Raw genomic sequence first — 13,814 nt, 5'->3', positions numbered from 1 at the left:
CGAAGAGGTAAACTTTGTGCTGCCAATCCATTAACTTCTATTACCGAAGGTGCATGGCTTTAGACTTGCCTCCTTTTAGTTTTCGAATCTCTTCAGCCGTACATTTGAGGGTCCTGTAGGTTACGGGTTTTTTAGGGTGGGGATAAGGGTGAGGGAAAGGAGTAAAGAAGAAAACGTAAGAGTGGAAGGGGCCATGTTATTCATAGTTAGATATCAAGTTGCTACAGTTCCTTCAATAGTAATTCTTAAGAGGTAGTTTTGAACACCATAGCGAATTCCAATGTTGAAATGTCAGATGGAATAGTAACTGCCCGTAGCTTAACTTACGTGATTCATCGACTGATTGATATAACTTGAATTTCACTCAACCCCATGTTGCATCTTTTAACGCCAGTCATTTTTCTGAAACTTGGGATATTTGTGTTTTTGTCTTTTATTCTCCTGCCACCTTACAACAGGTCCACCTTGAGTGTAATCTGAACTTGTATACTGATTTGACCCAGAACTCAGTCTCTCTATTTGCTGCTATACGTGACGAGTCAAAGTATAGAGATAAGAGTGATCTAGGCAGGTTCTGCAGTTATCGTGATGTCCAAATTGTGTTCCTTAACACTGCATAACTGGCGGGTCTTACGTGAGTACTTAAAACACTGGTCCTAGGCTTTGCAAATTCAATATTGTGCTTTTCTATTTAATCATCACTTAAAAGCTCTCTTACCAGTTTTCATCATTATAACTTCCAGGTCTCTGTAACAAGAGTTAATCACGGTCGGATTACTGCTCTGACAGAACTCTACTATGTGACTTTACATTATCTCCTCGGATCTCTACTCACGTTCCCATTTGTACTATATACTCTTTTTCGCAGTGCTGAAAGGCTACTCACCCGCGTCTTGGATTTCTTCATTCTCTGCTCGTGGTGTGGCATCAGCCTCCCTTTTCAGTTTAGACACTTGTGAACGATACTCTAATCATACAAGACGATTAGCAGGCAGCAGATCGAGCTGTTTTTGAGGTAATCCGACGTACCAGATATTCCTTTGATACACTCTAGTATCGTTGAGACGGCAGTAACCAAGGCGACAATCTGCCCAAAGCCCCATGCGTTCTCAGAGTCACCGTTCAGGCGACCTTCATTCGCTGTTCTCAATGCAATAACCATGTAAAGATGGAGCGGATACTGCGCCATGGCCAGAATGACTATAACTGGAGCAAACTCCGCTACTTCATTCTGAGTCGTGACGCTCCGAACTATGTTCGTCAGCCCAGAGATCCCGAACGTCGTATTGCCAAGAGGTAGGGCCGTAGTAGCAAAAGTCGCTGAAATGGTATCGTGGCAGCCAACGCAACCCAAAAGGGCCGCGAGGCAGTAGAAGCAGGTTACGCCCAGGTATGCGAGGTCGACTTTAGGATGGGAATTACCCGGATAGGCGATGAACTTTGCGTTGTAGCAATGACCAGGGATGCTGTCGCTCCATTCGTTGAGTCTCACCCCGAAGACAACCGCGTATGAGAAATAGCAAGCGGTGAAGGCGATGAGTGAGCAAAAGCGTATGAATCCGTGTTCGCGGTCTTGGCCATAGACATTGATCAGGCTAGCGCAAATGGAGACTCTGCATTGGGGATTGTTATCAGCCTTACCCTGGAAATAGCATGTAGGAATCGACAAGTTTAGCCATGAAGTCTACATACGCAGTGAAATTGACCGTGTCATATATGATGTGCATGTGATACAAAGTCAAAGACTTGGACTGAATAAGCCCAGCGATAAGTAATCCAAGACCTTTGGGTAATAAGCGGAAGAATTTGTGATCAGGAGGGAAAGATAATCTCGATAATGAGACATACCGTTTATTGTTTGAGTATCACTGATGGTGAGGAGTATTCCATCAATTATGCCTTTCTGAAGGGCCCAATAGGATCCATGTCTTCGGTGTAAATCTGAAAACATGCGTCGCATGGGTGTATCATGAGTTTGCTCCCACAAGGCGCTAAATCTCTGAAAAAAAGTGTTGATTGTTTGTCCAAGAGGTTGTAGCCTTTCGAAACTGTCACAGAGTGCGGCAAAATCCTTCAACAGGTATATCATCGGGAGGTCAAATGGATTGGCCTCTGCGGTATTGAAAAGTGATTCCATGGCTGGCTTCCAGAGAAATAACGACATGATGGACAGAATGAGCGAGACTCCAGCTTGAAATGCGAAAGCAATGACAATCTAATTGCTCAGTTGTCGGCTCTCGTGCTCGGCCCGCTCGAGATGGAAACTTACCCCCAAGCCTGCGATATCGGCATTTGTGCTGCCCACATTTTGGCAGTTGGGACTCATTTCGACGTTGTAGATGGTTGGGGAGTTAGGCAGAACTAAGGAGATTCGAGTGGAGATTTGACGACTGCTTCACGTGATAATATCTAAATTATAGCGTCGGAACAGGGTTTATCCCAGACTGCCTATTGGACTCAAGCTATGTGGCGGTGGCTTGGGGAAGTGACAGAAGAAGCTGACATCAGAGGATTTCAGTAGCCACGCACAACCTCGACGCGATGCGCTCTTTCGCGGTTCGGGCTGCTTCGCATCAAGATATCTCGCTTATGGCTCGTTGCACAATAGGGAAGGACTATTAACTCAACGCCCTGATAAAGCTAGATAATACGCCCCACGTCCCAGCCTACCCTACACCTGCCTGAACAAGACAAGCCCGATTGTTACAATGTAGCTTCAGCTAGATTTCTTAGTTAAAATCCAGCCCCTTATATCTAGGCTATAAAAACATTTGTTATAATAATAGAATACCTAAGTTAATATAGTATATATAATATCAGTCACTACCCAAGTTTGCGCGATGGAATTTTTCATTCTCTCCCCTCTTTAGCTGTAGCTAGATAGCAATTGACCTGAATAAGGGGAAAGCTTCACTACTACAATAGCCGTTGAAATCCGATATCCCGATACGTGACAAATCTGCAACTATGCACGTTTGCGCCTCGATGTGCTCCACCGACAATGTCACCATGGCAAAACGGGAGGAAAAACCAGGGTCGACTTAGCGCATTTGTGATTTTCCTTGTGATTTTCCGGCTTCTTTTTCTCTGCGTTTTCCGTTCAAGGCCAGCCAAGCGCGTTGCCACGGCGGGAGGAGTACCGGTATCTCTTGGGCGGCTTATCATTGTGTGGCAGTGCATGACGCCGGCATTCATTGGAGCCGAGCATTGCTTGATCTCACATACCGTGTTTCGTGCCTCTTGGCGATGGCGATCGATCTCTGCATCTCGCTGGACCGGTAGGGGGGGAGGTTCCGCCGAGATACGGCGTTGCATCAATTGGCTGCTGCGTGGTGCTGGGCAATCTGTTTCGATGGGAGAACGCAAAGATCCCTCAGGTCCACGGTGTGAAACAGGCTGCTTGTTGCATCGTTTGGGCGGCTCTAGGGCAGGCGCTTGAATCGTGGAACCGAAAAACCCACGAAAATAGAAACATACATGGTGAGCAAGGCCGGTGGATTTGTATGTTTTTGCACATGTATGGCGGCCTTTTCTTTGGCTCCTCCTGTTCTCCCATCGACGGCCCACAATAATGGGAGCACGAAACGGGTTTTCATTCTTTATTTTATTTAAAATTAGCCCGGCTATTCACATGGCATGGCTTCTGTCTATGCTGTAGACCAGTGAACGAGGCTCTCCATTCAACCTCTGGCTCCTCCTTGTTTATTCAGTCTCTACTTCGTAATATTTCAATCAGCGTGGGTTTGGCCCGTATCAACACGAAAAACCCGGACATAATGCGACGACCGTTGGCTCCGGGTTATTCTCGTGCTGTGGAGACGCGGGTGGACAATGCTGAAGCCGTCAAACAGTTGATCTGGGCGGCCATGTGCCAGATATTCGGAAGAAACAAGCTTGAGCAGAGGCTTACTTGGTTCGACTCCGTAGAACCAGCCATGTGCTTTTTCTAGCCGCCGCCGCAGCCAATCGGCACCCACTAGCCGGCCGTTTCGACGCGGCTCTAGGTCCCCTTATCTCTCAAGGAGTGCTACTCCGTACGTGGTACGTAGTATGTACTGTAATTAGCTAGCAGGAGGCGGCCAGAGCTCCAATGGTGAAACGAAGTCCGGGCCCGACTCGGAGAGAAGCAGGCATCAAGGATCAGGGATCAAGGATCTAGCATAGGATCAAGCATATCTATCTTCTATTAATATTCCCCGATCTACAACGTAGGAGACAGCCCCCTGTCCTGCCACACCCGACGGGTAGGAGCCGCGTCTTCCAGCCGCTATGATGGACGCCAATTGTTTAGATAACGGCCTGACGCGTCCCTCCCCCCCTTCCCCTGCCCCTGTCCCTGCCTCTTTGATCCCTGTCCAATAGATCGTGGCTTTTGCCCGTTCGCGGCTCTGCCTAGCGTAGAACACGGCGACGATCCAGGAGCACCCGAAAACACCTGCCTTCTACGGTACAGGCCTGTATCTGCAGTATCACAGTGATGGGGCCCGCTCGGCCGTCCGAGTCTCTGAGACGGTTGACGTCCGCAATTGGTCCCGTTGATCGGCGGCGGCCTAATTATGGCAGCCTCCTTTCGTGGGAGTCTTCTCAGCGTGGCCCAACCAGCCAGCACCGCTCGCCACGCTTGGACAGAGCCGCGCCATAGGCTTCCAATGACGCGCAAATGCTTCCATGTTTCGCTGCTTCACCGCATCAGCTTCGGACTCCTTTGGAAATTTGAAAGCTCAGTGAGCCAGCGGTGGGTCTCCGTATCCCAAAAATAATGACAGCCGAAATCGAAATGCCCAACTCTCAGGTTGTCTCGCCTCGCCTCACTACCACACCGAATCGCCTTCCTCAAACGGGTACGGCCCTTACCGAGCTCTCCCAGAAATATTCGTGTTTCATTTTCACGATAGGACGGAGAAGGCCCACCAAACTAAAACCTCTGCTGGCCTAGCCATGTAGGACGCGAATCTATTCTCAGCAACTTGGTCGTCGTTCGCGCGCAACCGACTCGTTGCCAGTGCTATATATCATCCGGTGCAGGACCCTCACTGGCTTCGATGCAAAATCGGGGAGCTGGAATCCCTTTGTGCAGCGGTATTTTGTCTTTTGTCATTTTTCTCATTCCCGGTTTCCCTTGTCTTTTTTTTTTCTTACTGTTTTTCTCTTCTGTAAGATTTCCTTTGCGTCTATCAACTTTTCATTTCGAGCTGGACTAACTCACTCTCTTCAAGCAGCATATATATTGTCCCCCCCTACCTTCATCACGAAAACCAATAAACAAAAAAAGCCCGCTCAAAAAGATATATCCGGTCCCCGTGGCTGCCCGTCATGGATAGAAGGGGTGAGAAATCGGCTTGGACCGACTCCGTCGTGTCGACTCGCAAGAACTCGGGGGAATGGCAGCTATCGAGACCAAACTCGCCCATTCTATCTCATCTGGATCTCAAGATGGACCAGGGACAGGCCAACACAGATATCTACAGCACATCCATCACACCGGTTGTCGAGAAGGGCGCCGATCCGCACCATGATCACCATGGCGGTGTCGACATGTTCGATCCGAACCGGCCCAAGATGCCTTGGAAGCAGCGGCTGCACCACTTCACATGGGCTTGGTACACGCTCACCATGAGTACCGGTGGTCTGTCACTCCTCATTTTCGCTCAGCCGCACCAGTTCCCCGGTCTCAGGCAGATCGGCCTGGTTGTCTACGTGGTCAACATCCTGCTGTTCGTCGGTGTCTGCTCCGCCATGCTGCTACGGTTCTTCTTCAACCCCGGAGACATGGCCAAGTCGCTCACCCATGAGCGAGAAGGCTTCTTCTTCCCGACCTTCTTCCTCTCCATCGCGACTCTCATCACCAGCACCCAGCGCTACGCCATCCCCGACAATGACTCGACGCTAGCGTGGGCTATCCAAGTGGCCTTTTGGGGATACGTGATCCTCACCCTCATGCTGGCCATCGGCCAATACAGCTATGTATTCGCCGCCCACAGCTTTGGCCTGCAGACCATGATGCCGACGTGGATTCTTCCCATCTTCCCTATTATGCTTTCGGGGACTATTGCCTCTGTCATCGCCGACACTCAGCCTGAGATCGCGGCCGTTCCCATCATCGTAGCCGGCTTGACATGTCAGGGTCTCGGCCTGTCCGTCGCCATCCTCATGTATTCACACATGGTCGGCCGCTTGATGTCGGCCGGTTTGCCTAACCGCGAGCACCGTCCCGGCCTGTTTATGAACGTTGGTCCCCCGTCATTCACTGCTCTGGCCCTCATCGGCATGGCCAACGGCCTCCCAGATAGCTTCGACCCTGACCTGGACGGCGTCATCATCGATGCCGGCATCATCCGTACCATGGCCTTACTGACCGGCATCAGCCTCTGGGCTCTCGCCGCCTGGTGGTGGGGTATTGCCATAGTCGCAGTCCTCCAGTCGCCTCCCGTCTACTTCCATCTCGGCTGGTGGGCCATGGTCTTCCCTAACACCGGCTGGATCCTCGCCACCATCTCCATCGCAAATGCCATGGGCAACGAGGCAGTCAAGTGGATGGGGACTGGCATGAGCATTGTGCTCGTCCTCACCTACTTCTATGTCCTCTACCACCACATTCGCGCTGTGGTTATACAAGATATCATGTACACTGGAAGGTGAGTTTCCACGTTGTCCCCAGTAACCACTTCTGAACGATTGCTAACTTGCCGCAAGGGACGAGGATTACAACGACCACTAGTCCTGGTGAAATTGGGGGAGTCGACGGGATGGGAAGAGGGCGTTGCGTTGCACGACATTGGTGTCCGGGTTGGTCTCGTCATGCATCTCCAGGTCGTTTGTCACTTGGGTAGGCCTACGTGATTTGACTTGGGGACGTAGAAGGCACAGTTAATTTGATCCATCGCCGATGATTCGGATGCCCAATTATCACGAAATTGAATGCAAACTATTTGAGCGCCCGTTTTCGTTTCCTAGATTTCAGTCACCCTAGAATTATGCCTTGCACTCTCTTAGTGTGCAATACGAGGGCCTCTCTTTAGGTAACCCCGTACGTCGATCAGCACGGCTAGTGGAGGACCGAGGAGCTCTGCCATGCCGTTTTGGTCAATGTGTTAGAGCTTGTGATGAACAAAGACCTGGATAAGCTTAGGTCTTAGCTTTTATCTTCGGCTTATAGTGACGTAGTGACGTATCTAACGGCAATGATTGGCGCGACGTGGTGTGATTCTCTGTTGGTTGTTGTTGGCTGTGTAAAAGATCGACATTCATGCCTCAGAAGGAACATCATGACGTAGTTCAGGCCCGCATGGTTCAAGCTGAGATTATGAAGCCCAAAGCACTTTGGGTCGTTCTCCCTTCTTCTTCCATAAACATCTGCTCCCTCATTTTTTTGTCCAATTACTCCATCCAATTGCAGCCAACATCTCACAAAGCCCCAACACCAGACCGAGCCCGAGGCATCACCATGTTCAAGAAACTATCACTGATTGCCCTTTTTTCACTGCGCACCTTTGCGCAGGGGGCACGTTGGTGAGACTAGTCCTCCTTGTTCACATTTATTCTCTCACTAATGGCACGTAAGTAATTGGAATCTCACGGTGGCATTCTTTGCCGATGACCAGCAGGCATCTTGCGACTCCAACGACACCTCAGATGCCCTCGTCCTCACGACATCTAGCATTCCTACAGGCTTCACTTGCTTCAACCTCACTGACATCTTCTCTCAATCCAACGACACAGGGTTTCAAAATGCCACAAGTCCAGTTTACGACCGGGACGGCGACGTGATCCAACCGAACGGCATCGACTGGCCCCTCCAGAATCCTCATTCCTTCGACTCCAAGGTGAACTACTCTCGGGTCTGGTACGAGCAAGTTAACCGAACGGGCGACATGGAAGCTGGAGAAGATGCTCTATGGGTATTTCACATCTATGCATTCCTGGATTGCCAGCAAATTGTCGATGGTGACAATGTTGGCCAAGATGACTCCCCTTGGTTCGAGACAAGTTGTCAGACCAACGAGGGTGGCCAATGCCAGACGGTTCCATACTCGATCAAGAGTTTTGCTATTAACTCGGCGGTGGAGTATAACGATCAGCATGGGCAATGCGAGGCATGGGCGTACAAGGGAGGAGCAGCGAAGTTTGGTACTGATATTTCTATAACTGTCCCAGCCTTGGCATCTGTGGCAGCTCTCTTCCTCACGCTATAGTTGGAAGATGGATATAGTAAAATAAACAGAGGGGAGCTATCTCCACAAGGATGTACCTGCCGAGAGGCAGTCTGCAGAGATTGCTACGAAAACGTTGACTGGGGTCACATTTGATACGCCAGAGCTGGTTGGCAAGCCAATGTAAAGTTTTGTAAGAAAAGACTCAAGAATATTCTCAGCCCATAAGGGGACCCGAAAAGCCGCGGTCCAGACGTCATCGCAGTCCAAGACCCTCCCCCGGGAGTCCCATGGCTGAGTTGTTACCCGTATGCTGTGGATTTCCGGCCCGAAAGACTACTTACTGAAGCCGACAACCAGCAAGCCCCAGGACGAAATCTAAGACAAATTCCGAGAAAGAAGAATCCAAGCCAGTTTCTCTAGCCAAAGTATGTTTCTGCGTTCAGCGGATGGTCCCAGCAGAACGGTGGAGTGTCACGTACCAAACAGACAGAAACAAGGATCTCAGCGCCACCCTCAATATGACAACTATGGATGGCATGTATTCCATTCACAGCATGTACAACCGACGGAACGAGGCCAATACTAAGCAATTCATCGACGACACGACTACTGGTTAGCGGGACATCGTCGTCGGCGACTTCAACCTCCACCATGAGCAATGGACCGGGTTCCTACTCACATCTTCCAAGAAAGAATGCCCAGATGCCAAGGCGCTTCATTATGGCATGAAAGTGTCGGGTATGAAATGCATCACCAGTCCCGGCACTGTGACATACTCGCGCGGCACCCGACTGGACGTGGCCAGGTCGTGCATCGATCTTACCTTCGTCAGCAAGGTAATGGCACTAAGCGTCTTGAGCTGCGGCGTCAAAGATATTCCCTCTTGGCCGGCGTCGGATCATCGTATCATCGAAACGCGGCTAAAAACTGAGCTGTACAGAGACGAGAGTACTCGGTACTGCTGGAACAAGACATCGAAAAAGACCTATAGCAGCACCATCGCCACAGCCATATCCCGAGTTCAGCTCGGTGAGCTTGACACTCCTGAGCAAATCGATGAATCAGCCGCTACCCTTGTCAATACTCTCATGGATACAGTTCGAAGTGAAGTGCCCACGCGTCCCGTTTGCGTACCAAGGCCAGCACAGTTCTCCAAGGCCACCGCGCCAGCTGTCATCGATACACAACCGCAGCTCGGATCCGGCAAGGCCGACAAGGAGCCAAAATTCGTCACCAGGAACCAAGGGGCTGTGATTAGGAAACGTCATCGGAAGATGCTGCTGGAGGCACAACTTGACGAGCTTCGTGAAACTCAAAGGGAAAGGGAAGAGAAGACAGCCAAGACCGACAGGTGGCGCAGATTCGTCCCAGAACAGTCCAAGGACCCTATGGGAGGCTGCCGGATGATGAAGGTCTCGCATAGGATATCTCAGCCCATGCCTCTGTCTCACATGTGTGATCTTCAAAGCAAGGGCCGCATCTTCACCACGGCGGAAGAGAAGGGCTGTTGCATGAAGGACTCCCTATGGCCCGAGACAAGCCAAGGAGACGCAGCACCACCGCTCCCGCTCCCAGCCAAGCCCGCCGAGGGATCGAGCTATCAGGAGCTCTGGGCTGACCAGAATCTGACCGAGGCCGAGGTACATCGAGCCATCCAATCCCTGCCTATCAGAAAGGCTGTGGGTGGCGACGGCATGGCCAACGAAGCCATCAAGATGGCTCGCCCCGAGCTTGTTCCCTACCTCACCCAACGCTTCCAGGCTTGCCTGAAGCTCTCTCACCATCCCGCCATCTTCAAACACGCCGTCACCGTCATCCTCCCCAAGAGTGACAAGGAAACCTACACCGATCCTAAAAGCTGGCGGCCTATTGCCCTGCTGCCGGCCCTGGGCAAGCTGCTGGAGAAGATCATGGCCGAGCGCCTCAAGATGCTGGTTCTGGCCCACAACCTCCTCCCTCGTTCGCAGTACGGAGCCCCCGGAAAGTCCACTTCCCACGCCCTTCGCGGAGTGCTCGACCAAGTGTACAAAGCCTGGTCACGGCCCATGAAGAGAAAGCTCGCCAAGAAGCTAGCCACCATATTGAGCCTTGACATGGCAGGCGCCTATGACAACGTCAACCGGACCAAGCTCCTCGATGTTCTGATAGAGAAGAACATACCCTGGTGGATCGTCCGTTTCATCCACTCCTTTCTCTCCAACCGTAGCACTGTCCTCAAGATGCCCGGCAGTACCACCGAGTCCTTCTTTGTCAACATCGGGATCCCCCAGGGTTCACCGCTTTCGCCAATTCTCTTCCTCTTCTTCGCCGCGCCGGCCCTCGCCAAACTCGACCAGATGCAAGAGGGGGTCACCGTATTCGTGTACGCTTATGTCGACGACATCTACCTACTCGCAGTCTCTTCCACCTATCAAAAGAACTGCGACGGGCTGAAAGTGTGCCATGACGGCATCCTGGGCTGGGCCGCAGAAGCTGGAGTTACCTTTTCGCCACACAAGTACAAAGTCATGCACTTCAAGTCCCCCCTATCCACCGAGGAGAACTGCAAGCTGATGCCCGACATTCCTGGGCTCCAAGACCCCGAGAAATGCCTCAAAACGGGGCTCAAAATCCTCGGGGTAGAGGTGGACCACCAGTTGAGATGGGACAACCACCTGGAGCACATCAAGGCCAAGGTGGAAAAGCAGATGAGATACTTCCAGCGCATATCGGGAAGCATTTGGGGCCTAAGCCTCGCGGCCGCGAGACGTGTATACTTGGCCAAGATCCGACCCATCATCTCTTACGCCTGTGGCTCATGGTTCATACACAGCAGCGTCAAAAATACGACGTTGAGATGGCGGCTCAGCAAAAAGAACATGAAACTGCTAGACGACCTGCAGTCTGAATGCCTCAAGAAGATTTCAGGCGCACTTGGCAGATGCAGTCCCCGGGTGCTCGAGAAAGAGCTCAACATCGAGAATATCCACGTCTTCCTGTCGCGGGCTGCCATGTCGGACCGGGCCAAGACATTGACCGTGACGTCAAGCTATCCGTACGTCAATGGAGCCCACGTGGAGCGTAAGCAATACGCTCCTCAGACTTCTCCATACCAGGTGCTCAACGGGGAGGCCAGAGATCTGTGTGTGCGGGCCCGGCGGCTGCTTGAGGAGAATTGCAAGAAGCAGTCGAGTGGCGATGGAAACGTATGGGTGTCCAAGTGGCTCGATCCACAGACGCGGAAGAGAGCCATTGGTGCCTGTGCCAAGCAAGAAGCCAACGAGAGATCCGCCAGGCTCTGGGACAAATACCGCAAAGACCGAGAAAAGGTGCGCCGACGGCTTCATCGTCCCGCCGTGTTGGCTGAGGACTGGGGCGCAGAGAGCTTCCAATACTACAAGGGGCTGACCCGGGCTCAAAGCACCATGTTACTGCATTGCAGGACCGAGTTCATCGGCCTGAATGGCTATCTTTTCAACGTCAAACAAGTGCCATCTCCTGCTTGTCCATGCGGGCACCCCAAGCAAACCGTCTTCCACATGTTCGTCCACTGCAGAAATCTTGGCGCCGTGAGAGCCCGCTTGATTGCGGAACTCGAACACAACGACATGAAGAGGTTGATGACGGAAAACGGTGCCGTGGTCGCTGACTGGGCAATCACCTTCTTCAACATCGATCAGTTCTTGTGGCTGCGCCAAGATTCTCAGTTTAATTCTGAAAGACTAGACACCCATCGGGTGGCTCTGTCTGCAGATGCATCATAGTCCTACACGGGACATAATACCTCATTGAAAGACGCTTTCTCTCCTCGAGGGAATCTGTCTGAGGACCAATTCCTTCCAGGAATTCATTGTTGAAATCACTGTTCTGACTACTGTTTCAAATTCTGTAGTAAGTCAAGCCTCGACACAAATTGCAACTCGCTAACAACTAAAAGCAGTCACGCGCTTGCACAAGTGTTGACGAGGGACTTGGTCTATTGATCTTGAACCTAAGTACAGTCGTTTACCTCTTCTAGTAAGCATCCTCGTTCCCTTCGATTCCCCCAAGACCCAGCAAATACTCAGTGGCCCCTAGTGTCAGTCCGCTGACTCCGGGAAAGACCACCAAGCACATGTATGTTGCAGGATTTCCGACTCTCCCAGTGACTCTGCTTTTGAATGTTCCATTTGCTAATCAATAATGGCATCAGTCAGAACCTCCTCCGCAACATCCCTCCATGGTTCGTAAGACCCTGCTCGGCCCCTTTATCTGCTCTACCCCGATTCCCACCTGACGAAGCAAATCCTAATAGCTTCGCAGCCGCTGTCCGAGGCGACTAGTTAGTAAAACCCTGGACCAAGCCAACTTCTATTTGCTAACTAAAACCATCGATAGGGTTCCCTTGGGCTCTTGTGGTCAGTATGTTTTTAGGTCAATCTCAATAAGGCCGGAGCTTACTTATTTCTATAGTCAATCCTTTGGCTGCAAGTTGACCAATACCACCTCGTTCATAAGTTTCAAGGTCCATGATGTGTGGTCACGGTAAGAATCTTTTTAATATTTTCTCATCTAAATCTAATACTCCTAATTTAGACGCAATTTCCTAAGAAACTCGCTTCCTGCTTGGGGGATTCTATCTTCTCGGCAGTTCTTAAGAAGGATCTTAAGATAGTATAACTCTTTACCAACCCAGCGTTTTAGAGCTAGATCTGTGCCAGCTAGCTCTTGTATCGTATGGCAGCCAAAGATAAGTAACTGTAAGTTAACTAAATTTTCTGCAGTAATATGAATTAATTTGAATTCTTGATAGGCACTAGATACTTATTGTCGGGGCTGCGTGTTCGGATTTGTGTGACATTTTTCAGTCCAGATTTTCGCGCTGCAGCTTGTAGCTTTGCAGTAAGAGCTGGATCAGTCTCCATTAAATCTATTAGATTGAATTGGAAGCTGTGAAGATACCGATAATTCGGATACAGCTCGTCAGTCTGCACCGTAAGGCGGAAAGGGCGAGGTATGTATTAATTATCTCCCAAGCTCAAATATATATAACTGCTTACAGTAGTTGTATAAAAAGCAGACATTCTCAGTTGGGTTGTTGGTTGGGTTGTTGGTTGAGGTGTGAGGATGGAAGGATGACTGGAATAGAAGAGGTGAGTATGTTGCTTCTCTCTATTCCTTATATATAAATACCGCTAACCTCTCTCTAGTAGGGCCTGCAGAGCGTTTATATCCATCGGGATTTTGCCTTTTCCAAGATCTAGCTTTTCCAGCAGATCTAGCTTTTTCAAGGCACAGCTGTTACCTGCAGCTCATAAAGGTATCGGGAAAGGTAACCAGTTGGACTAGAAACCTTAGTCTGTCTGAGTATATTGTTGACCTTTGAATGGACTGGGTATATAGTCTGTATTGTTGATACGATTGTTGGTGTTTTTTTTTTTTACTGTTGAGCTTCTAGTCCCCCCTCTGGGTATGTGTGTACTAGGGCACCGTACCTCTTGATAAATTGCGATACCCCGCAAACCTTTTCATTCTGTCCTGTGACTTGCTGTGGATGATGTGTCCTTCTGTGACTCCGGTAGCGCAGAGTTTGCCTGGAGGAACTACGAAGTAAGTTCCGAAAGGTTCCTTAAGGGACCGCAAGGTGGCTGCGTGCCTGGTGCCTGGAGGAAGAAGGAAGAAAAGACTTACTGCCTGGGCTTG

At 50.5% G+C, this 13,814-nt stretch overlaps 3 protein-coding genes across 3 annotated transcripts; 2 read left to right on the top strand and 1 right to left on the bottom strand.

The window, feature by feature from the left end:
- Positions 1-711: 711 nt before the first annotated feature.
- On the bottom strand, positions 712-2,338 carry BGZ61DRAFT_459073 (uncharacterized protein). The gene is made up of 3 exons (XM_046246850.1): positions 1,849-2,338; positions 1,693-1,783; positions 712-1,613 (listed from the first exon to the last, which is right to left on the bottom strand). The coding sequence occupies exons 1-3, from the start codon at positions 2,162-2,164 to the stop codon at positions 968-970; spliced, it is 1,053 nt and encodes a 350-aa protein (XP_046099217.1). The 5' UTR covers positions 2,165-2,338; the 3' UTR covers positions 712-967.
- Positions 2,339-5,313: 2,975 nt separating this feature from the next.
- BGZ61DRAFT_362330 (C4-dicarboxylate transporter/malic acid transporter) lies at positions 5,314-6,718 on the top strand (the record flags this gene model as incomplete). Its single annotated transcript, XM_046241351.1, has 2 exons — positions 5,314-6,635; positions 6,694-6,718. The coding sequence occupies 2 exons, from the start codon at positions 5,314-5,316 to the stop codon at positions 6,716-6,718; spliced, it is 1,347 nt and encodes a 448-aa protein (XP_046099216.1).
- A 726-nt stretch (positions 6,719-7,444) lies between these two features.
- Positions 7,445-8,192, top strand: BGZ61DRAFT_536880 (uncharacterized protein; the record flags this gene model as incomplete). Its single annotated transcript, XM_046254469.1, has 2 exons — positions 7,445-7,509; positions 7,562-8,192. 2 exons carry the CDS (start codon positions 7,445-7,447, stop codon positions 8,190-8,192), a joined length of 696 nt encoding a protein of 231 aa, XP_046099215.1.
- Positions 8,193-13,814: the final 5,622 nt, after the last annotated feature.

Source organism: Ilyonectria robusta, assembly GCF_021365365.1.
Source record: "Ilyonectria robusta strain PMI_751 chromosome Unknown BGZ61scaffold_22, whole genome shotgun sequence".
Classification (NCBI taxonomy): domain Eukaryota; kingdom Fungi; phylum Ascomycota; class Sordariomycetes; order Hypocreales; family Nectriaceae; genus Ilyonectria; species Ilyonectria robusta.
The sequence above is the reverse complement of the archived record's forward strand: the minus strand, read 5'-3'. Positions and strand labels throughout refer to the sequence as shown.